Genomic DNA, 23,535 nt, shown 5'->3' with positions numbered 1-23,535 from the left:
GTCTCTCTCTCTATATATATATGTCTGTCTCTCTCTCTATATATATATATATGTCTGTCTCTCTCTCTATATATATATGTCTGTCTCTCTCTATATATATATGTCTGTCTCTCTCTCTATATATATATATGTCTGTCTCTCTCTCTATATATATATATATATGTCTGTCTCTCTCTCTATATATATATATGTCTGTCTCTCTCTCTATATATATATATATGTCTGTCTCTCTCTCTATATATATGTCTGTCTCTCTCTCTCTATATATATATATATGTCTGTCTGTCTCTCTCTATATATATATGTCTGTCTCTCTCTCTCTCTATATATATATATGTCTGTCTCTCTCTCTATATATATATATATGTCTGTCTCTCTCTCTCTATATATATATGTCTGTCTCTCTCTCTATATATATGTCTGTCTGTCTCTCTATATATATGTCTGTCTCTCTCTCTCTATATATATGTCTGTCTCTCTCTCTATATATATATGTCTGTCTCTCTCTCTATATATATGTCTGTCTCTCTCTCTCTCTATATATATATATATATATATATATATATATATGTCTGTCTCTCTCTCTATATATATATGTCTGTCTCTCTCTATATATATATATATATATATATATATATATATATATATATATATATATATATATATATATATATATATGTCTCTCTCTCTCTCTATATATATATATATATGTCTGTCTCTCTCTCTATATATACGTCTGTCTGTCCAAACTATAATACTTTATGATTTTGTATTAATTCATTCTGAGAGACGTTAGAGTTCCAGAGGACTCAACAACACAAACACAAGCTACTTTAAAACACTTAATAAAGATTCAATCAACTAATCAATAAATCAAAACTATCCATAACAGCAGAGATGGTTTTATTCCTGCTCACATAGAATGGAAGTAAATGGGTAAATATTCACCAACGTTAATGTGTGACTGTCCCTTTAAACCCGAAGATGTTCTGTGAATACAACTGGTGACGTCTCACTCGGATATTAAAGCTGAAAAAACCAGTCCAGCAGACGTCATTTTATCTTTATAGACATTTATTCAGGTTATACATCATCTTATTCATTTTAAGTTCAACATGAAAATGAAGAAAAAAAACAGATTTCAGACGATAAAAATACAAGCGAACATGTAAACTATTATATCCTCGGGTATCCTTGGATTCATCGATCGATGACAGAAGGAAGGAATCAAACTGAACAGTCAGATTGTCTAAATCTTCCAAGTCTTTTATTCTCTTTTTGGTGAAATTTTTGTTTATTTCTCTGAAGATAAACTCCAGCAAACATTCTTCATCTTCATCATTATCAACAACTAGATTACTATATTTGTTTAGTGCAACATGTTTTTATGGCTTCATCTTCACACATGAGACAGTGCAGCCTGCAGGCAAACAGCAGGGACAAAATACCCCAAACCCTCAAACTGAAGAGACTCCTATTAAAATAAAATAAAAATATATCAAAATAAAAATAAAGATAACTCAACTCGTCTCCACATTAATGTTTAGAACTTAGATTTAAGTAATTATAAACAGGATGATTGATTAGATTGATTAGAAACATTACATTCAATAACAGTCACATGACTCCAGCCACCATTTGTTGAAAGATTTTTACCCAGAATGCCTCACAGCAGTGACTTTGTATACCTTCAAAATAAGAGCATCCAGTTGAAAACAAACCCAAACCCCAGCTGACCCAGCCCTTTGGACAACTCCACCTTCAAAATAAGAGCATCCAGTGGAAATCAAACCCACAACCCCTGCGGATTCAGCTCTTTGGATGGATTCCAACTGACGGACAGGAAGTTTAAACAAAGAAACTAAAATTCATCTCCACCGCTGAATAACACATGTTTATATGAATATTTCCTTTGCATCTCATAAGTAATAAAGATCAGCAGTGAACAGGAGGTGACATCACTGTTTCTTGTTGGCCTTGAGGAAGCGCTGCGACTTCTGTCTCGCCATGCGGTGCTGCTGCTGCGCCACCTGAGCATCTGATATGGCCGCCTGCAACTTCTGTAGAGAACCACGGTAACCAGGTGAAACATAAAGGTCTCACTGCACATGCTCAGTAGTGTTTAGTGCTCTGTGTGTTATTATTGTTATTAATATTATTAACTTACCTGAGCAGTGTTTGTGTCTCGGAGCTGAACGTTCCTCACAGACTCCTGACCGTCTCTCTTTGGCAACTTCAACATCTGCTGCTCCTGAAACAGACAGACAGTGAGACAGACAGACAGACAGTGAGACAGACAGACAGACAGGGAGACAGTGAGACAGACAGAGACCGACAGACAGACAGGGAAACAGGGAGACAGACAGACAGACAGACAGACAGGGAGACAGACAGACAGACAGGGAGACAGACAGACAGACAGAGAGACAGACAGACAGACAGGGAGACAGACAGACAGAGAGACAGTAAGACAGACAGACAGACAGACGGTACCTTGCAGTAGATCTTCAGCTCTGATCCCGTCACAGCTGGAGGTCGGTAGAAGTTCTCAAACAAACACTCCCACTCCCTGTTGAAGTGACCCACGAAGTCGATCTCCTTCACGCACAAAACCCTCCTACACAACAACAACAACAACAACAACAACAACAACAACAAACAATGAACAACAGCGTAGAACAACAACACACAGAGTATTTGTGAGGATGTGGACCTGTTGGTGACGATGATGTTGGTCTTTCGATGTCCGGGATACAGACAGTGATCTCTGAACACTTCCCCCTCCAGCCGTTTGATCTGTGAGCGCTGCAGAGACAAACAGACGTGAGTCCACTGAGTGAGAGAGGACACGTCTGTCTCTCTGGAGGCTTCTCACATTGGAAATAAAACCAGTTTCAACACCAAAGAGAGTGAAAGTGTGAAGAAGGAAGTCGTTTTATTAACAGACATTAAAGCTCAACACAAAGCAGAGTTCATGCAGTTCAGACTGACTTATACAAAGAACACGTCATCACAAAGACAGAAATATTACATATCATATATATTTATATGTACAAGTTTAGAATGAACGCATAATGTGATGCTACAACGTTTTACAAAAGTATTGAGAAGATCTACTGGAGATAAAACAATCACAGCTTTCATATCAAAATAATTTCTTATTTTGGATAATTAAATTATGAATAGTTATAAACAAAAGACTATTATACAAACTGTTATTTATATTTATAACGGTCATGAACAGAAATTAAAGAAACTACTTCAATATGAGATATACATATATATATATATATAAATAAATATATATTTATATATATATATATACACATATATATATATATTTAGTTATATATATATATATATATATATAAATATATATATATATATATACACACAAATATATAAATATGTATATATAACAGTTTGTGCATGCATAGAATCCTGAATGATCTCAGCACAATATTTATAGATTAATGTGTAATTAACAATATGAGTGGATTATTATTTACAGGATGAATCATTGAACCTTTCTGAGACTGAATGAATTTAGTTTATCGTCTATAAAAGCACTTGAATGATAAAGTTGATCCACTCAAACCCTGTTTATTCCTCATCAGGCTGCATGTGACACAAACACAAGAAGAAGAAACAGAAGAAGAAGAAACAAATTAAAGGCAGAAATAAGAAAAATCGAAGAAGATACATTCTTGGTTTTTTAAAGGGGATGCTCTGCAGAAACTGACCTTATTGTTATTGTGTATTATTTTTATTATAATGTTATCATGGTTTTTATAACACACTCGCTCTTAAAGGGAAACACGCACCAACCTTGTCTTGACACTCTGACCCTGACGACGGTCCTGTATCCTGATTACTGAACCACAAGTACTATACCACAAGTACTATACCACAACCTGACTACCTAACCCCAACTACTGTACCCTGACCACTGCATCTGAGAACTGTACCCAGACCTAATTACTGCACACTAATTACTGTGCCCCAACCACCAACATACCCTGAATACTGTTCCCTAACCCAACTACTGTACCCTAACTACTGAAGCCCAACTACTCTATCCCGACTACTGTACCCCGACTATTGTACCCCACTACTGTACCCCGACTAATGTACTCCAACCTAACAACTGTACCCCAGATACTGTACCCTGATCCGACTACTCTACCCAGCTATTGTACCCCAACTATTGTACCAACTACTGTACCTCAACTATTGTACCCTGACTACTCCATCCCGACTACTGTACCCCAACTACTGTACCCCAACTACTGTACCCCGACTACTGTACCACAACTACTGGACCCCAACTACTGGACCCCAACTACGGTATCCCAACTATGGTATCCCAACTACTGTACCCCAACTATTGTACCCCAACTACTGTACCCCAACTACTGTACCCCAACTATTGTCCCCCAACTACTATATCCCAACTATGGTCCTCCAACTACTGTCCCCCAACTACTATATCCCAACTATGGTCCTCCAACTACTATATCCCAACTACTGTCCCCCAACTACTCTACCCCAACTACTGTACCCCAACTACTGTACCCCAACTACTGTACTCCAACTACTGTACTCCAACTACTGTACCCCGACTACTCTATCCCAACTACTCTATCCCAACTACTCTATCCCAACTACTGTACCCCAACTATTGTATCCCAACTACTCTATCCCAACTACTCTATCCCAACTACTGTCCCCCAACTACTGTACCCCAACTACTGTACCCCAACTACTGTACCCCAACTACTGTACCCCAACTACTATATCCCAACTGCTGTCCCCCAACTACTCTACCCCGACTACTGTACCCCAACTACTCTATCCCAAATATTGTCCCCCACTGTACCCCAACTACTGTACCCTGACTAGTGTACTCCAACCTAACAACTGTACACCAGATACTGTACCCTGATCCAACTACTCTACCCCAGCTATTGTACCCTGACTACTATACCCCAACTATTGTACCCTGACTACTGTACCCCAACTATTGTCCCCCAACTACTCTATCCCAACTAATCTACCCGGACTACTCTACCCCAACTACTGTACCCTGACTACTGTACCCAAACTGCTCTATCCCAAATATTGTCCCCCAACTACTCTATCCCAACTACTCTATCCCCACTATTGTACCCCGACTACTGTACCCGACTACTGTACCCCGACTACTGTACTCCAACCTACAACCTAACAACTGTACCCCAGATACTGTACCCTGATCCGACTACTCTACCCCAGCTATTGTACCCCAACTATTGTACCCTGACTACTATACCCCCAACTATTGTACCCCGACTACTGTACTCCAACTATTGTCCCCCAACTACTGTCCCCCAACTATTGTCCCCCAACTACTATATCCCAACTACTATATCCCAATTACTGTCCCCCAACTACTGTCCCCCAACTACTCTACCCCAACTACTGTCCCCCAACTACTGTATCCCAACTATGGTCATCCAACTACTCTATCCCAACTGCTGTCCCCCAACTACTGTCCCCCAACTACTGTACCCCCAACTACTGTATCCCAACTATGGTCATCCAACTACTGTACCCCAACTACTGTACCCCAACTACTGTACCCCAACTATTGTCCCCCAACTATTGTCCCCCCAACTACTGTATCCCAACTATAGTCATCCAACTACTATATCCCAACTGCTGTCCCCCAACTACTGTACCCCGACTACTGGACCACAACTACTGGACCCCAACTACTGGACCCCAACTACTGGACCCCAACTACGGTATCCCAACTACGGTATCCCAACTACTGTACCCCAAATACTGTACCCCAACTACTGTACCCCAACTATTGTCCCCCAACTACTGTACCCCAACTATTGTCCCCCAACTACTGTACCCCAACTATTGTCCCCCAACTACTATATCCCAACTATGGTCCTCCAACTACTGTCCCCCAACTACTATATCCCAACTATGGTCCTCCAACTACTATATCCCAACTACTGTCCCCCAACTACTCTACCCCAACTACTGTACCCCAACTACTCTATCCCAACTACTCTATCCCAACTACTCTATCCCAACTACTGTCCCCCAACTACTGTACCCCAACTACTATATCCCAACTGCTGTCCCCCGACTACTGTACCCCAACTACTCTATCCCAAATATTGTCCCCCACTGTACCCCAACTACTGTACCCTGACTAGTGTACTCCAACCTAACAACCGTACACCAGATACTGTACCCTGATCCAACTACTCTACCCCAGCTATTGTACCCTGACTACTATACCCCAACTATTGTACCCTGACTACTGTACCCCAACTATTGTCCCCCAACTACTCTATCCCAACTAATCTACCCGGACTACTCTACCCCAACTACTGTACCCTGACTACTGTACCCAAACTGCTCTATCCCAAATATTGTCCCCCAACTACTCTATCCCAACTACTCTAACCCCACTATTGTACCCCGACTACTGTACCCCGACTACTGTACCCGACTACTGTACCCCGACTACTGTACTCCAACCTACAACCTAACAACTGTACCCCAGATACTGTACCCTGATCCGACTACTCCCCAGCTATTGTACCCCAACTATTGTACCCTGACTACTATACCCCCAACTATTGTACCCCGACTACTGTACTCCAACTATTGTCCCCCAACTATTGTCCCCCAACTATTGTATCCAAACTATGGTCCTCCAACTACTATATCCCAACTACTGTCCCCCAACTACTATATCCCAACTACTGTCCCCCAACTACTCTACCCCAACTACTGTCCCCCAACTACTGTATCCCAACTGCTGTCCCCCAACTACTATATCCCAACTACTGTCCCCCAACTACTATATCCCAACTACTGTCCCCCAACTACTCTATCCCAACTGCTGTCCCCCAACTACTGTCCCCCAACTACTGTACCCCCAACTACTGTATCCCAACTATGGTCATCCAACTACTGTACCCCAACTACTGTACCCCAACTACTGTACCCCAACTACTCTATCCCAACTACTGTACCCCAACTACTCTATCCCAACTACTGTACCCCAACTACTGTACCCCAACTATTGTCCCCCAACTATTGTCCCCCCAACTACTGTATCCCAACTATGGTCATCCAACTACTATATCCCAACTGCTGTCCCCCAACTACTCTACCCCGACTACTCTACCCCGACTACTCTATCCAAATATTGTCCCCAACTACTGTACCCCAACTATTGTACCCCAACTATTGTCCCCCCAACTACTGTATCCCAACTATGGTCATCCAACTACTATATCCCAACTGCTGTCCCCCAACTACTCTACCCCGACTACTCTACCCCGACTACTCTATCCAAATATTGTCCCCAACTACTGTACCCCAACTATTGTACCCCAACTATTGTACCCCAACTACTGTACCCCAACTATTGTCCCCAACTACTCTATCCCAAATATTGTCCCCCACTGTACCCCAACTACTGTACCCTGACTAGTGTACTCCAACCTACAACCTAACTGTACACCAGATACTGTACCCTGATCCGACTACTCTACCCCAGCTATTGTACCCCAACTATTGTACCCCGACTACTATACCCCAACTATTGTACCCTGACTACTGTACCCCAACTATTGTACCCTGACTACTGTACCCCAACTATTGTGCCCTGACTACTGTCCCCCAACTACTCTACCCCGACTACTCTACCCCGACTACTGTACCCAAACTACTGTACCCCGACTACTGTACCCCGACTACTGTACCCCAACTACTGTACCCCAACTACTGTACCCCGACTACTGTACCCCAACTTACAACCTAACAACTGTACCCCAGATACTGTACCCTGATCCGACTACTCTACCCCAGCTATTGTACCCCAACTATTGTACCCTGACTACTATACCCCAACTATTGTACCCTGACTACTGTACCCCAACTATTGTACCCCAACTATTGTACCCCAACCTGACAACTGTACACCAACTACTGTACCCTGACCAGACTACTGTACCCAAACTACTTTACCCCAACCTAACTACTATACAATGGACTACTAAGATAACACACTTTTATTTAATGGTGGTGTGTTTTTGATTAAAAATTAAATTTCCCCAAAAGGTGAACACATTAACTGATACTATCTCATGTTATATCGACTCACAATGCGGCCGTTTTTTAGACCGAGCACCTGACTGACGCACAGAGTGAGAGATTGCAGCTGTTTCCTCTCAGGAAGTGACATCATGGTGTTGTCGAAACAGAGTAAAAGAGGGAAAGTGATCAAACCTGAAAAAGGTCGAAACCCTGCGACTCCATGAGGTCGTACGGTCGGATGATCCCGTCCTCCCTGATCAGACGCACCGGACGCAGTTTGGTCACTTCCTCTGTCGACTCCGCCACTCTGACATCACACACACAAGTTTACAGTGGAATCACATTAAAGTCCAAATCTATCATAAGAAAATATTGATCATATCATTGTCTGAAACAGACACTAAACATATTGAGAACAGATCAGAAAAAGTTAATATCTTTCACTCTGAGTGACACATTTCAGTTTAAAAAGAAGCTCCTCAGAGTTCAGCAGCTGATTTATTATCAATCATTGTAAATAAATCAAAGCAAAGCAGGTTTCACGTTCAGTGCACACGATGCTGTTAGCTTCCGTCTCACCTTTCATGACCTCTACAGGGACAGCATGAAACAGTAACGATCAACAGGTTATCAAGAACTCAAGGAGGTCACGTGACGTGACGGGGGGGGGGGGGGGAGATGATCACTGAGGCAGCTGGGAAATGTTTTAGGGACAGAAGCAGGTTGTCCAGGCAACGACTGATTTACTAAAATATTAATGTTTTATCTCAAATGATCCATGAGATCAAGTTTAGTTGTTGGTGACATGATGATGTCATAGCTGTAATATTATATTGCAGAATGACTAAGGAAGTATTTACAGTAATAATATTTTATGTTAATAATATTTATTTATTTGTACCTCCAACAATTTACTAGAGTGTATACAACTTTAGACTTATGTATCTGTGTTTGAATGTATTTACAAGTAATTACAAGTATTATACTATATATCCAATTGTGTTAACTAATATATATATTTGCATGTATTTACACATCTGAACACATATTTACACTAATTTACAAGTGCTCATTAGTATTTCTAAATATTTACTACAATATAGATGTACTTACAAATGTAGTAGTATTGACTAGTATTTACTCTTATTTACACATTTTCAGGAGTATTGACTGCTATTTACATGTTCTTACAGTATTTTGTTATTCTATTTCTATTTCAAATATTTACTAATATTACAGATCTCTACAAGTATACTACAAGTTAAACTTGCATGTGTTGATTAGTATTACATGTATTTTCAGATATTTACTTGTATTTACAAGTACTTAGATGTATTTATTAAATGTACTTGCATGTATATAGTAGCATTTACACAAAGTTAAATGTATATTTTTGGTATTGTACCCCAAAATATGTAAAAGTACTCTCTCATGCAGCTTTAAGCTAATCTCTGTGTGAGAAACAAACAAACAAACAAACTGCAGCTGTTATTATTTCCCTGAGTCATCGTGTTTACCAGAAAGTTTCCAAACTCAGGCAGAACCATGTGATCATTCAGTCAGCCAATCCCTGAGGAGAGACCAGGTGATGCTGGAATCATGTTTACATGAAAAACTGAGTGGACCTACACAGAGCAGGGTGTTATGGGTAAATCTCAGAGGAGCAGAAACGTCGACTCATCGCGTGAACCTGCGCTTCAAGCTGATTGGTTGATTCAACTTTTCGGGTGGCGGTAAAATGGAAAACACGCAAATGTTTCTAAGAGAGCAGCGGGGCTCCGTATAAACGCGTCTGTACAAACGCGTCAGTATGAACGCGTCCGTACAAACGCGTCAGTACAAACGCTGTTCTCCGTCGGTGAGCTCTGACTACTTCCTGCTCACGTTTCAGAATTCTTCGAGCCGGTGGACATGACGGATATGTGAACTTTTTGTGAACTTTAGGATTTAATTCAAGTGTCAGGTGACTCTCCTCAGGGGCGTGGCCTCTCAACTCACGATGCCGCAGCAAGCAGAGGAGGGGGGTGGGGCTTCCAGAGGGGGCAGGGCTCGGAGCAGTGTTAAGAGCGATGGACGATGAGAGCATGAATCGGTTTCAGGACACGATGGATGAAGTTTGTGTTTGTGACACGATGCAGAGACTTACCGTCTGTCTGCTGCAGGATGACAACAAACATGCAAGAATACTGCTGCACGCTGAAGCTCTTCTCCTTCAGCTCTCTCATCTCCTACTACAGTAAACTGGCCCTGAACCTCTCACACAGTGAGTGTAATTACTCTACATGAGCAGTGGAGAAGGAGCTCAGCTTTAACGTGCTCAAGGTGAAATACTCACACAACAAAAAACCCACGAAAAAAAAAGAACAAAACTCCATGAAACAACGACACCAGACAGAAAACAAAAGCAGAACGTGAAAATTAGTGAGCAGACAAGAAGAAGAAGAACAGAGGAGACAGCGAACACGTTGTGAAGCACACAGACGACACAGGAAGTTCATTAAGACTCATCACTTAAAGAGTTGTGTGAAGCGCTGCGTACCTCTGGATGCCCTGGAAGGTGCTGCTGGCCATGTCCACGATGCCGCCCGTCGGCCGAGCCACCACGCCCACCAAACCTTTACCGATGCCCTTAAAGAAACCCGCCGCTCCCTCCTTCTTCGCTCCTACGGACACACAAAGTCACCAGCAGGTTCTACTGTGGTTCTACTGCAGGTCTGAACAGAATATCTGCTATATATTACATATCTATACATATGTATTTATAAACCTGTGCTATTGATTTAATTATATCAATATTTAATCATTATAATATGAAGTTACACCAAGCCTACGCTTACACTCACACACAATCACATGTTCTTTCTTTTATTGTTGTTGATAATGTATTGTTATGTATTATATTATATCTTGTTAAAATCCTTTGTCATCAACATTACGTAGTAATATTTTGTGTTATTATATAGTGGAGGCTTCAGATAAGCCTGCTGGGTTTTCTGCCTCTTCCTGCACTGTGATAATATTTTATAGTTTGATAGCGTAGTTTTTGAAATTGTGCAAATTATTTATTTGTTTTCCTGATACTTTGATCAATAATGTTGTTTTTAAATCTTTTTTTACAAACACGTTAATTGCAAATAAACAAAATTGAACAGAAAAGTTATCATTATGTAATGAGTGAGAGAGATGCAACAACAAACGTTACAGTCGAACCATCAATCGTCTGTTGACGCCGTTTTAAAGCCATTAATTATCATTATTATTATGTCAGAGTTAACTATAACTACTCTGTAATACATTGACTTGGCGTGATGATATCTAGATGTTTATGTATTTTATATATATATGTATATGTATATATATATATATATATATATATATATATATATCTGAGTACTCACCCTCCACGGGTTTGGTGACGATGCCCGTCACTCCCCCCACGAGTCCCTGTGGAGACACAAAGTGTTACTGACCTCACATCAGCTGATAGACTGTTACTGGTGTCACTTTGAGTCTCTGAGGACCTTCAGCAGTCCTTTTCCTCCTTTAGCCAGACTCTCTCCAAAGTCTTTGGGCGGTCGGTTAATCTCCTCTCGTCGTTTCTGCTGGTACTCTTTGTCCATGGTGATGGCTGCCAGACCTTTACCCACCGAACCCGTGATCCTGGAAACCATACCTGCAGCGCCACCTGCAGGACAGCCGGAGGAGGAAGCGGTAAAAAAATGTATATTTATGAAAGTTTAATGAAAAAACAGCGAAGTCATTCTTCTTCCAGGTCAAAAGCTGGTGCTTACATTACCCACAAAGCACCTCTCCCTCTGACAACTGTGTGGTAGATTGTAGTGTGCTACGCTAGTAGCAGCTAACGTAGCCTGCAAAGAAGATGAGCAGCATCTGCTTCTCTCGAACTCCACATCTCCACATTTATTTACTTTTTTAATTTGTTGTTTCCTTTGAAGTTTCCACAGCTCAATAAAAAGTTTCAGTCCAAAGACATGAAGAAAAATGAAGCGACTCCTCCGTCACCACATGAACTAAACTCCAGACACATAACAGAAGATTCTGGTTTCTTACCGACTGTGTGACCCAACAGGCTGCGGACTCCGATCACCAAACCTTCAGCAAACTCCTCGGGACCCTGAACGGCTCCCTGAGGAACACACACAGCAGTCGGTTCATTAAAGCAGGTCTTTGCAGGTCCACCCAGCTCCTAGAAACCTCCAGTCCAGGTCCAGTTTATTAATAATATTTATATTTAACCTGAAATATATTCTACTTTGGACAGGACATGACTCATGAAGCAGATTCAGATGCATGCTTTAATGCCAAGGACCCTTTCTAGAGTCATAACTAAATGTTGCCATGCTTTCTGGATCCACTGGTTTGATTACAGTCAGATATATTTCACATTTAGCTGCATAATAGTAAGAATGAGATAAGATGACTTCACATGTGGTCCTCTTGGCCCTGATCCAGCTGTGAAAACGTTCACCGGTCCACGTGAAACAACAGAAGCTTGTTGACATGGTGACTACTCACAGGGCTAACAGCTAGCTTAGTCACATTAGCATCACTCAACATTTTGTTCAATAAAGAGTTCCTCAAGATGGAAAAACAACGACGTACTTCTGATTTAAGATTTAAAAACTCATTTCTATGTTACAGTGTGTTGTGTTACCTGGAAAGGTTCGTAGAAGAAGGCCTCCACTCCCTCGGACAGACCTCGGATCAGTCCAAACGGGTTCCCCAGGACGTCCAGACCCAGAACCAGAACATACATCTGTTTGAGGAACTGCAGCCAGAAAACAACACCAATGGTCTTTCGTCACAGTTTGACTCCTCTCATCGTTTAGACTACCTGACTTTAGCTTCACTGATGAAAGATGGTTGAGACAAGCCGACACTTTCTGAAGACATCCGAGAAGAATCTTTAATCTTAAAATCAGCACGCTATACTAAAATGAGTTATCATCATTTTATAGCACTGTATAATTACATATATAAGCACTCATAAATATTCATATCGCTTATAACAATTACAACATATTATAAAGCATTTTATAGTAACTTATGTAGTATTCACTGATATTTTTTCTGCAAGTGTATTATAATTCTAATAGTTGCAACACATTATATTGTTTTTAAAATGCATTATAATGTGATTATAAGTTACTCTAAGTGGACATTGTTTGCTTTAAGCGTATTGAAAAAATATTAAAACTATACAAGAACACACAAAACGCTGTAAAATAAGTTGATCTGTAATTAGATATTTGGTAAAAGCAGGACACAGAGAAATAGAAACACCACTAAACAAGAACAAGATCCATCACAGGAGGATGAAGAGGTGAGGAAGATGTTACCTGTTCACTGTAGTGACGAACCACGGCCCACATCAGCTTGTCTCTGCGGTAAAACTGGTACTTCACCTGGAAGAAGGCCAGTCTGACAGCAAGGACGAGAAACAAACATCAAACACGAGAAAGAAGAAACGGAGACTGAACTCTGCTTTTACTTTGACAAATGATTCCTCTTCCTGTGGCCGCAGAGGTCAAAGAGGCGTTTCTGATGTTTAAGGCGACACTAGAGCAGTGTCTTTCTATGGCCCAGAATGCATCTCTTTACAACAAAAGAAGCAGGAAGTGTCTTACTTGAAGATGAGGTCATCGACGTCCGTCAGCGTGGCTCCGATACTTTTCAGCAACAGGTTGAAAGACTGAAGGGCCGCCGTCTCCTGAGCCGAGTCCTCACCGCTGGAGCCCAGAGACAAACTGAGATGGAGCTGAGATATGAAATATAACAACAAAGATATGAAATATAACAAGAGAGACCAACTGAGGTATGAAATATAACTAAAGAGATATGAAATATGACGTTGAATTTGGTGTCTGACTGATGAAAATAATGAAACTCATGTTGGAGACAGAGGACACAGTTTTAAGACTTCCAGAAGAAGTTTAAACCCTGAACTCACCTTGATGGGCGAGATGTGGAAATGTTCGAAGAAGCTGAGTCCTGACGTGTCGGTGAGCGACGCCTCCATCAGCTCCGTCTGCAGCAGCTGCAGATCTCTCTCCAGCAGCCGCGACTGAAACACAGACACCAGCTCAGACATGTTAACCACATTAACCTGAAGTGGGCCGTTTGTATGTCAGGGAGTCTAACCATCAACCCGCTGCCTTGCTCTACCTTCTGTCTGTCGGCCTGGGGGTCTGCAGCAGGGGTGAACAGAGCCAAGGTGGCACCCAGGAAACCCTGATCGATCTTCACCGCCATCTCCTGAACCAGAGCCATGACGTACCTGAAGTACACACCAACACGGTCAGTACTTCATCAGAATCCGTCAGTTACAGGATTCAAATACCGCCAGAGGTTCTAACCGTTCAGGTGAAAGACTAACAGTGGTTGTTACTCACTTGAACTGCATGACGCTGCTGTGCTCGTTGAACCTGGTGATGATGGACACGTCGATGAACGGCTTCGGCTCTGTGGAGGCGGAGCTCAGAGTTAAAGAGACTCGGCTCATCAACAGCAACAGAGATCCAACTCAATCACACGTTAACATCTCCCACAATTATTCTAAACTCTGCTTTATGACACGTTTTCATTCTTCATCTCTAAGGAAACTTTAAGGTGAGTTGCAGGTCGGTTTTGGTTTGCGAGGAAACGAAATAGAGAAAAGACGGAACCTTGACAGGTGAATGTTTCAAAGATGGAGGAAAACTAACCTGAGTCCAAGGCGATGGATTTCGGAGGAGGAACAGGATGGAAGACGATGGGGAAGATGGCACCCGGCAGCTGGTTATCCACCTGCAGACAGAACCCACACCGGTCATGACATCACCCGAGTGTGTGTGTGTGTGTGTGTGTGTAGGTGTGTGTGTTTACCTGCAGCCAGTGCAGCTGGGCCCTCAGGCTGCGCTGGTGCGGCGACTGTTTGAACTCCACCTGGATCCCAGACAGGAAGTTCCTCCTAACGGGGCAGGAACACGGCTGACGCATCATCATGACGGCTGCGTTTAGGTTGACCTGAGGACCGGTGACATCACACGCTCTCACTCAGCTCATTGGACAAACGACTGGAAATCTAACTCTCATGTTTTAGACGATTAACGTATGAGGCGACATGTTGGTGTGAGGAAAGGAATCGAGGAGGCACAACATCGGTAAATGAGAAAGACCCTAACTTTATATTTAGTCTATGAGTGTTTATACTGAGTCTGTGTGTGTGTGTGTGTGTGTTGACCTCTGACCTCCAGGTTGGTCTCCAGTTTGACCCAGCCCACCTCCGTCTTCCTGCTCAGATGACTCTGGTAGGTTTTCTCCAGCAGGTTGATGTTCTTCTGACTGAACGGCTTCCAGCGGTTCTTTGGCTTCATCTCCCAAACCACACCTGAGCTGTGGACGGTAAAGTAAATATATATTTATATACCGTGTTTCATATACAAGTAAACGTTTCACCGATAAGTAATAAAAGACTGAAACAGGTCAAAAGAAAACCACCTTTGTGACTTTAGGGCTCAACTTAATATCTGACCCGGTCCCCTCTGGTGATGCGTTTACCTGGTGATGCCGACGTAAGCGATCTCCTGCCGGTTGGCGTTGTTGATCAGCGACAGTCCGAGGTTTTGCAGAGACAGCTTCACTTCCTGTTGGAACTGCTCGAGCTCCTCGGCCTGCCGAGCCTTCGTCACCACGCCGACGTCCTCGGTGAACAGCAGCACCCGCTGGCGTCCATCCAAGAAGGAAACCCAGTGTACCTGAGACATGCTGTCGTAGGAGAACTGACCCACATCGTCCTGTAGCAAAAAGACCAGACACACTCAAGCTTGATTTACTATCGTTGTGGGGACCTAACACCAAAAGCCCCGTTTGTGAGGACCCAAATTCTGGTCTCCAAAAATCGTGTCCACATAAACCATGCAAATGAGTTTAGTGACTGATTTGACTGGTAGCTCCCGTAAAAAAAAATCCATATAACACACATAGAAATACTGCTTTTACCATGAGGTGTTTTTAACTGGTTATAACTGGTATTGCAGTGTGTACATTGTGTACATCTAAACCTGTAGTTTCTGTACAAGCTGCAAACACAACATCTGACATAAGAAAACAAAAAAAATAGCTTTTTGCAAACTTTCAACCATCTTTCTCATTGGATAATGACTTTTCATTGTCATGCAGAAAGGTTCAAAGTTCCACAAAATCATAAATAAGATGAATTTTTGTCAAACAAAGACTCCAAGATCAAGAATGAACCGTCATACTCGACATCGGACATGTTAATGGATACATTTTTTGATGCTAATGGTATCAAACAGCAGACAGAGCAACATGATCATCCCATTTCTCCTATTTCTGGAAGGGATAGTAGTTTTTGTTGTATGGTTTGCTAACCCACATTTCTTTGCGTTTTAAAAAAACAACAAAATTAACCCCATAGTTTCAGACCTTCAGCAGGTCCAGCTCTCCAGAATTTTCCATGCAGCTCCAAATGAGCGTCCGGACGCCCGCCGGGTCGTCCCATGCAAACCGTCGAGCCTCGCCGGGTTTCAGCTCGTGAACCATCGCTGAGCCGCTGAAAAAAAGAGAAAGAGAGAAGTTAGACTTCATTAAACTGTCAAAAAAAGTTATAAGCCAATTTAAGCAAGATGTGAATCAGTGCTTGTTGCTCAATATTTTGAAGGCAGCCTTAAAAAAAAAAATCAAATATAGCGAGGGGAATCGTTAAGCGGACGAAGCTCGTTCTAAAACGAGAGAGAATAATATGGGGTTGGCTTTCAATGCACCCGAACCATAACACGGTCAGGGGGGCGGGGCTTCTGTTGTCGTTGAGCAGGGGAAGGAGGGGCCACCTTTGGCAGGTTGTGTTTGATTAAACGGACTTAATGTTGGCTAAATGTTGTTGACCTCTGACCTCTGCCTGTAGCTGATGGTGACCCAGGGTGTGTGGTTGAGCAGCAGGGCTGGAGCTGCTCCTTCGTAGTAATCATTGAAGCTGATGATGGTGGAGAGATCAGAGATGTTGACGTCTACGATGATCCCACCGCACTGAAAACACACACACACACACACACACACACACACACACACACACACACACACACACACACACACACACACACACACACACACACACACACACACACACACACACACACACACACACACACACACACACACACACACACGTAAAAAACCCTGAAAATGCACGACGCTCTCAGAGTAAAATCAGCCGATGTGATTGGTCCAGACACCGACCACGTCGAGGCTCAGCAGGGTGCCGTTGTCCTGCCGGTTAAAGAAGAAGAACTTGGAGGTGGATTCAGATCCGACCACACGGACGCACAACTTCCCCGAGATGTTCTCCGGCCACAGAGGGAGGCACTACAACATAACAACAACAACAACAACAGAATTACAACCACACAACAACAACTCCCTGCCGGCCTGATGCCGACCGTCTACCGGTCACAAACCTCGGTGGAGGAGATGTAGTGCCATCTGGTGGAGGTCTGGCTGGTGACTTCTCCCACCTCCAGCTCGTACGACGACTTGTTGACCAGAGTGTGGAACGGACTCATGGTGACGATCCTGGTGATGTTGAAGCTGCTCATCTGGATGCTAACGCCCACCTGGATACAGAAAGTACAAAGCAAATACTGAGGTAGACGAGTGAAGGAGTCAAACTAGAGCCGCTTTTATTAATCCAAGCTGTTTTTGATTCATTCTTGTTAACTTTATCAATTCATCAATTATCAGTTTGGTCCAAAAAACAAACAGTGAACGGTAAACAAATAGTGAAAAACACATTCAAACCCAACTTGATTTATAAACACTAAATGTCTTGTTAAACTGGACCGACAGTCCAAAACCTCAAATAAATTGAGTTTAATATCAAAGAAGAATAAAACCAGAAAATATACACGTTTGCATTTTGTGTCAAAAATGACAAACTATTAAACAACCGACTAATCAGCTCATTGTTCAAACTCTAAATCACCTTCCTCTTGGCCTCTTCTACTCTGGTCTACTCTGGTCTACTCTGGTCTACTCTGGTCTACTCTGGTCTAGTCTACTCTAGTCTACTCTGGTCTACTCTGGTCTACTCTAGTCTACTCTAGTCTACTCTAGTCTACTCTGGTCTACTCTGGTCTACTCTAGTCTACTCTAGTCTACTCTAGTCTACTCTGGTGTTTATTCTGAGCACGACCAACAACCTGCAGATGAAGACGAAATGGTCAAAAGCTCCATAACAAGTGAGTAAGTGAACCTTGAGTTGGGATTGTTTAATCTGGTTTGACTAATCTGGTTCTAATCTGAATCTAATCTAATTTCCAAACACGTCTCTACATCAGGAGCTAAAAACAAACCGCTGTTAGTTAAGTTGCACAAAATGACTCAAATCTGAGACGCTGATCGAGCCTTTTTTAGTTACCAGGAAGTCCATGTTGTTGGCGGGACAGCGAACGCAGCCGTAACTTCCCACCGTGTCCAGAGAGAAACCGTCCGACCAGGAGCTGGTGGAGACGCACAGCTGGAGCTGCAACAAAACAACAGCAGCAAGTTAACCTCACTGTTATCAAAATCATTTTCCCCACCATGACATGTGGCCGGGTTTGGTTTTAGTCTTCAGGTGAAAAACAAGAAATCAGATGCACAACATGTGAATTTGGGAAGAACAATATTTCTGATAAAAGAAACAACAACACCACAACATTTAAGACCTGACCCAAAAGATTTAAATTAAAAACACCTGAGAATGTGGTGAGGGTCTCACCTGGATTTTGTCTTATTCAGTTTAGCGTCAACGGAAATAAATTAAGCACAATTTTTTGTCGGACACAACATGATAAACGTAGATAAAGTAAATAAATTGAGTTTGTCCTGCAGGTGTCGCTAGAGGAAAGGTCCTAGGAACGTTAAAATCTAAAGCTTTCTGGAGAGCAGGAAAGTGTTTAAACTGATGACTGTCATCCTCATATATCTAGACCTCCTCAGGCTCCATGCTGGGACTCCGTCATCCTCATATATCTAGACCTCCTCAGGCTCCATGCTGGGACTCCGTCATCCTCACCTTGCTCTTGCTGAAGAGGTTCTTCTTCCTGAAGGAGAACAGGATGATGTCGCGGTAGTCTGCGGGGTGCTTGACGCTGACGTCCTCGGCTCGGTACTGCAGCACTCGAGACGTCTTGTTGATGATCCAGTACGGGCTGAAGAGCGACAGCACAAGACGGCTCGCTGTCCTCGTCACGTGAACGCTCACGTCCACCGTTGCGTTGGGGTCCGAGTCACAGACAAGACACGTGGCCAAGAACTCGGGCATTTCCTGCTCGATGCGCACGTGGCCGTGCCAGTCACGGCCCTGATACCTCATCAGCACCAACGACATGATCTCCCCCGAGACGCGAGCGTTCAGGAGGTCCGACGTGCTGCCTTCCTGAAGCTCATAGGAGTCTGCTGAGCTCTGAGGAGGAGAGACCACATCAGACCACATTAGATTAGATGACTGAATTAGATACATGTTTGTGGATCCAAACTGGTCCAATCCTAATCGACATGGCCCTGATAAAATCTAGATCCTTGCGTCTATGTTTCTGACTCCGTGGGAGCTGCCGTACCTCCATCATGTACCGGACGGTGTAGGGCAGCAGGTTGCGCAGCGTGGCCACCGGGTGGAGGTGGATGATGTAGGCCGGGTCCCAGTCCTCCTCCCCGTGGCTGGTGATGTGTCGCAGGTCGTCGGGGACAGCCAGCGTGCTGACCATCAGCGGCAGCAGGCCGCTGTCGGTCGCCGGACACTGCAGCACCGAACGCACCTCCGAGCTGCGGTGCACCTGCTCCTTCCACGACACGCAGGTGGTTGACGGACCGTACCGAGCGTCCAGACAACCCGCTGGACGCACAAACAGCTGACATCTGGAGGGGAAGGAGGTGCATAAAACTACACTGTCAACATATCTTGAACACCTACAAAAACCACAGAGACCGGCACCAAAACTTCCGCTGACAAGCAGAAGTATATATAAGTGAATCTTCCTGAATAAAAACCAAAACATTTGAGGAGCTAAAAGTCGATTTTGAACATTCCCTGTTTGTGTTTTCACCACATCTGAACAACCGTGAAGAGAAGAGAAAATAAAACCCTTGGAGGAGGAAAAAAACAACGGCAGCACATTTCCAGAACAGAAGTGCTTGCCATCCAATCGTCAATAATTCTCACAGTAATCTCCAAGTCTTTTTATACCAAATCACTCCATGACTTTAGCTGTGGTCTTCCTTTAAGCTCTTAGTCTTAATGGGGTATTTTGGAGGGATTCTTTATCATTTTCATTGATTCTTGAGTGGAAAAACATGATTATATTTAGCACCAGATATGTGTAACAAATGATATCAACCCCAAAATTGCTGCAACAGCTTATGAGACAAATGAAATGAATGAAATACAAAGGCCATCATATACTTCTATCATAATGTTCTAAGCCCTTTTAGACTTTCACAGTTAATTCATTAATGAAACTAATCTTCAGGTTCTTAGCTTTCAGTCCCCGAAAAAGACAAAAACGGGTCTCCAAGCTTTAAAGATCGGAGCTTTTCCTTTTATTTTCTCATCTTTTAAAAGAACTAACAGGAAGTTCAGATGAATATCGAACAGAAACAAACAAGAAGCGCTGTTTTAAATAAGGGACGCTGCATGCTGAGAACTCTGTGTGTTCCCTCAAGCCCCTCAGCAAGGCAATGTGACGCTACCTGTATGTTTCCAGGGCGATGTGGAACTCCCTCTCAGGTTCGGCCTGCCCGACGCTCTGCAGGCTCCTGGATGTCGGACAATACTTCAGGATGGTGAACGGCACCGAGAAGTGATTCTTTATCTGAAAACAAAAAACATTAATGCCGTCGGTTCTTCAACGAGTTTCAGACTGTGGTGAAGTTTTCCCAACGTTGTGCGATTCAGACCTGCAGCGGCGAGCGGACAGTGATGACCTTGTTGCCCTCGGCGGCGTCGATCTGCAGCAGAACAGCAACCGCCTCCTGCAGCATCGGACCACGGATGTTGTAGAGACGACGACCCGGTTTGTCCACAGCGATGTTGGAGATCTCGCTGTATCCGGAGGGAACTGCGGGTTCAGAGACACATCATCCAACCTTTAGTCACACATTATTAGTTTTAGAACCTTCATTCCCCCCCCCCCGTTCGCAGGCAGACTGCCATGCTGGCCAATCATCACGAGCACTTTGAGTTTCAGAGTCTCGCCCCAAAAAACACTTCGACATGTGGACAGAAGGAGTCAGGGATTAAAGCGCCAAAAAACTAGAACTGTCAGTGATCACATTGGCTAATGGTACAGTATGTGTCTATTATCTACCGACGGTGTATGCTAAAGTGCTAGCATGAAGCCTGCTACCAACCAAACAATACATATGATGATGAAGTTGTGCACGAACACAGGACTTTGAAAGCTCTACTTTTAGCGCCACTACCTGAAGCGCGATGATGCAGCAGATGATGTTACAACATTTTGCTAAGCAAGAATGTGAATGACAACCAGGGCATTGCCCTTCGTATTCCCATCCACTCATACATGTAGCAGGCAGAAATGAATGTTGGAACCAGAGAAAGAGATTGCAGTGACAGTGAGGTGTTCTGACCGATGGTGAGGTTGAACAGGCAGCTCTCTTGCCGCTGCAGAGCCGACAGTTTGCCACGTGACGACGATTTGAACCCGGAGTGCTCCAGGTCCATGCTCTGATCCACCGACAGCTCGTGTAGCTTTCCCTGTGCCGGTGAACCCACCAGCCTCAGGTTAGCGGTGTGCTGCACGATGAGAGGAATCCCAAGAGAGTTCCTGATGGTGAAGGGCGCCTTCTCCTTCAGAGAGTAGTCAAAGGTGGAGGCTGTGGCCTCAGAGAACGCCTGATTAACAAACACAGCAACAACACGTTAGTAATGTTTATCCATAACTGCTGCTATTCATTGAATTAAAGAAATGGTTCACGGAAAGGTTTTTATCTGTTGTACCTTGGCGAGGTTGTAGAAGACGTTGAGGCTGCACTGGGAGACAGTGATGTTCATGTTGTCTTTGGAGCAGATGTTGATGGCCGTGCGAGGTTCGGGCAGAATGACGAAGTCGTCTCCGTGAACGGGACTCTTGTCCTGGACCGGGTTGTTCTTCATCTGCAGCAAACAAACAAAACAATGAAAGGTGATTGTTCATCAACGGTTTTGTCCTCCTGTCTATTCACACTAATGTGATACAATCGTAAAGAGGCAGAACCCACCTTGGATAGTTGGTTTGTCAGTGCGACCAACCTCTAACCCTAACCAACCTTATGGGAGGCTCTACATTTCTTAGAAATAAAGGTTCCAAATGGGTTCTTCCTCAAGGGCTGAGGTTCTACCAAGAACCGTTTGCATCTGAAGAACCCATTTTAGCTCTTTGTAAGACTAATGGTTCCATTAAGAGCCCTTTTTCATTGAGAGACCCCGCTCTAGAAGGAAGAGTTCTTCAAGGACCGTTAAAAAGCATTGGTGGTAAAAGGGAACAACCCCAAAAGCTGTGACTGTTAACCAGAACGTTTGTGGGTTGAGCTGCATCAAATCAGGACTTTAGGGTTCTAGTAAAAAGCCTTGGAATATAAAAGGGTTGTCAGTAGAACCCCCTGGATGGGTTCTGTCAGCACCCTTTAAACAGGTAGAAGGGTTCTTTATAGAACTTCCAGAAAGGGTACTGGGTGGAGCAGTTACACCATAGACTAGTTCTCTGAAGAACCTCTCATAGGGGGTTCTGATCCTGTATGTTGGGTTCTAGTTAAAACCCTCTGAAAGGACTCCAGGTGGGACGTTTATGAAAGGTCCCACCTAGAGTTCTAGTTAGCACCTTTATTTCTAAGAGTGTACAGAGAAGGCAATGTCCCTGAAATCCCCAAAATATTCTTTACTACTGCAGAATGACAAACAGGTAACTCCGACATGGCCAGAGCCGACCACAAAGATGGTTTATTTTGGGGGAGGAATCAAAATGATTCTGTTTCTATGAATTTCTGTTAATACTGACAGAATTTACCTCAAGCTCCAGGTTCCATCTGCGTCTGCCGCTGTCGACTCGTTCGATCAGAGGCTCCCACACTGCATGGACCTCATTAAAATAGTTCACCTGCAGACACACGACAGGTGTCAACATATTACGTCATACACAATGAAACATCCTAATGTTGTACATATTTGTTCTTCCAGTCAGCAGCTGCAAGAACTCGATCTATCCTTTGACTTCAGTATCAGAAACATCACAATAAATAAATAAATAACTATTACAAAAAGGTTTAACGTTTAAAAAAAGTGTGAAAGAAAGTGAGTCTCAGGTGTTTCTCCTTCTACATCTACAGCCTTTTATATCATAAAGTTATGGAAATATCTAGTGCCAAATA

The 23,535-nt window shown here is 43.2% G+C and overlaps 1 protein-coding gene across 5 annotated transcripts in view; it reads right to left on the bottom strand.

Annotated features, from left to right (window-relative positions):
- Positions 1-1,056: 1,056 nt before the first annotated feature.
- The window catches only part of vps13c (vacuolar protein sorting 13 homolog C), a 64,546-nt gene continuing 42,067 nt past the window's right edge, over positions 1,057-23,535 (bottom strand). For 4 of the 5 annotated variants that reach the window (XM_076083202.1, XM_076083204.1, XM_076083203.1 and 1 more), the window contains 31 exons: positions 23,175-23,264; positions 22,130-22,285; positions 21,760-22,024; positions 21,067-21,227; positions 20,860-20,981; positions 19,731-20,028; positions 19,187-19,576; positions 18,548-18,652; positions 17,589-17,744; positions 17,371-17,496; positions 17,027-17,160; positions 16,561-16,687; positions 15,673-15,908; positions 15,363-15,507; positions 14,998-15,138; positions 14,838-14,919; positions 14,526-14,595; positions 14,299-14,410; positions 14,084-14,197; positions 13,761-13,891; positions 13,473-13,554; positions 12,788-12,901; positions 12,184-12,259; positions 11,634-11,797; positions 11,511-11,556; positions 10,652-10,775; positions 8,305-8,419; positions 2,714-2,805; positions 2,494-2,617; positions 2,168-2,251; positions 1,057-2,060 (listed from right to left, as the gene is read on the bottom strand). In XM_076083202.1, the coding sequence (XP_075939317.1) occupies positions 1,959-2,060; positions 2,168-2,251; positions 2,494-2,617; positions 2,714-2,805; positions 8,305-8,419; positions 10,652-10,775; positions 11,511-11,556; positions 11,634-11,797; positions 12,184-12,259; positions 12,788-12,901; positions 13,473-13,554; positions 13,761-13,891; positions 14,084-14,197; positions 14,299-14,410; positions 14,526-14,595; positions 14,838-14,919; positions 14,998-15,138; positions 15,363-15,507; positions 15,673-15,908; positions 16,561-16,687; positions 17,027-17,160; positions 17,371-17,496; positions 17,589-17,744; positions 18,548-18,652; positions 19,187-19,576; positions 19,731-20,028; positions 20,860-20,981; positions 21,067-21,227; positions 21,760-22,024; positions 22,130-22,285; positions 23,175-23,264 (4,284 nt within the window). In that variant the 3' untranslated portion in view covers positions 1,057-1,958. Of the gene's footprint in view, positions 2,061-2,167; positions 2,252-2,493; positions 2,618-2,713; positions 2,806-2,905; positions 3,619-8,304; positions 8,420-10,651; positions 10,776-11,510; positions 11,557-11,633; positions 11,798-12,183; positions 12,260-12,787; positions 12,902-13,472; positions 13,555-13,760; positions 13,892-14,083; positions 14,198-14,298; positions 14,411-14,525; positions 14,596-14,837; positions 14,920-14,997; positions 15,139-15,362; positions 15,508-15,672; positions 15,909-16,560; positions 16,688-17,026; positions 17,161-17,370; positions 17,497-17,588; positions 17,745-18,547; positions 18,653-19,186; positions 19,577-19,730; positions 20,029-20,859; positions 20,982-21,066; positions 21,228-21,759; positions 22,025-22,129; positions 22,286-23,174; positions 23,265-23,535 lie in introns of those variants that run through there. The other variant, XM_076083206.1, reaches the window with a different exon arrangement.

Source organism: Anarhichas minor, unplaced genomic scaffold, assembly GCF_050575085.1.
Source record: "Anarhichas minor isolate MPS153535 unplaced genomic scaffold, ASM5057508v1 ptg000123l, whole genome shotgun sequence".
Taxonomy (NCBI): Eukaryota; Metazoa; Chordata; class Actinopteri; order Perciformes; family Anarhichadidae; genus Anarhichas; species Anarhichas minor.
This window is presented reverse-complemented; position numbering and strand designations above follow the sequence as displayed.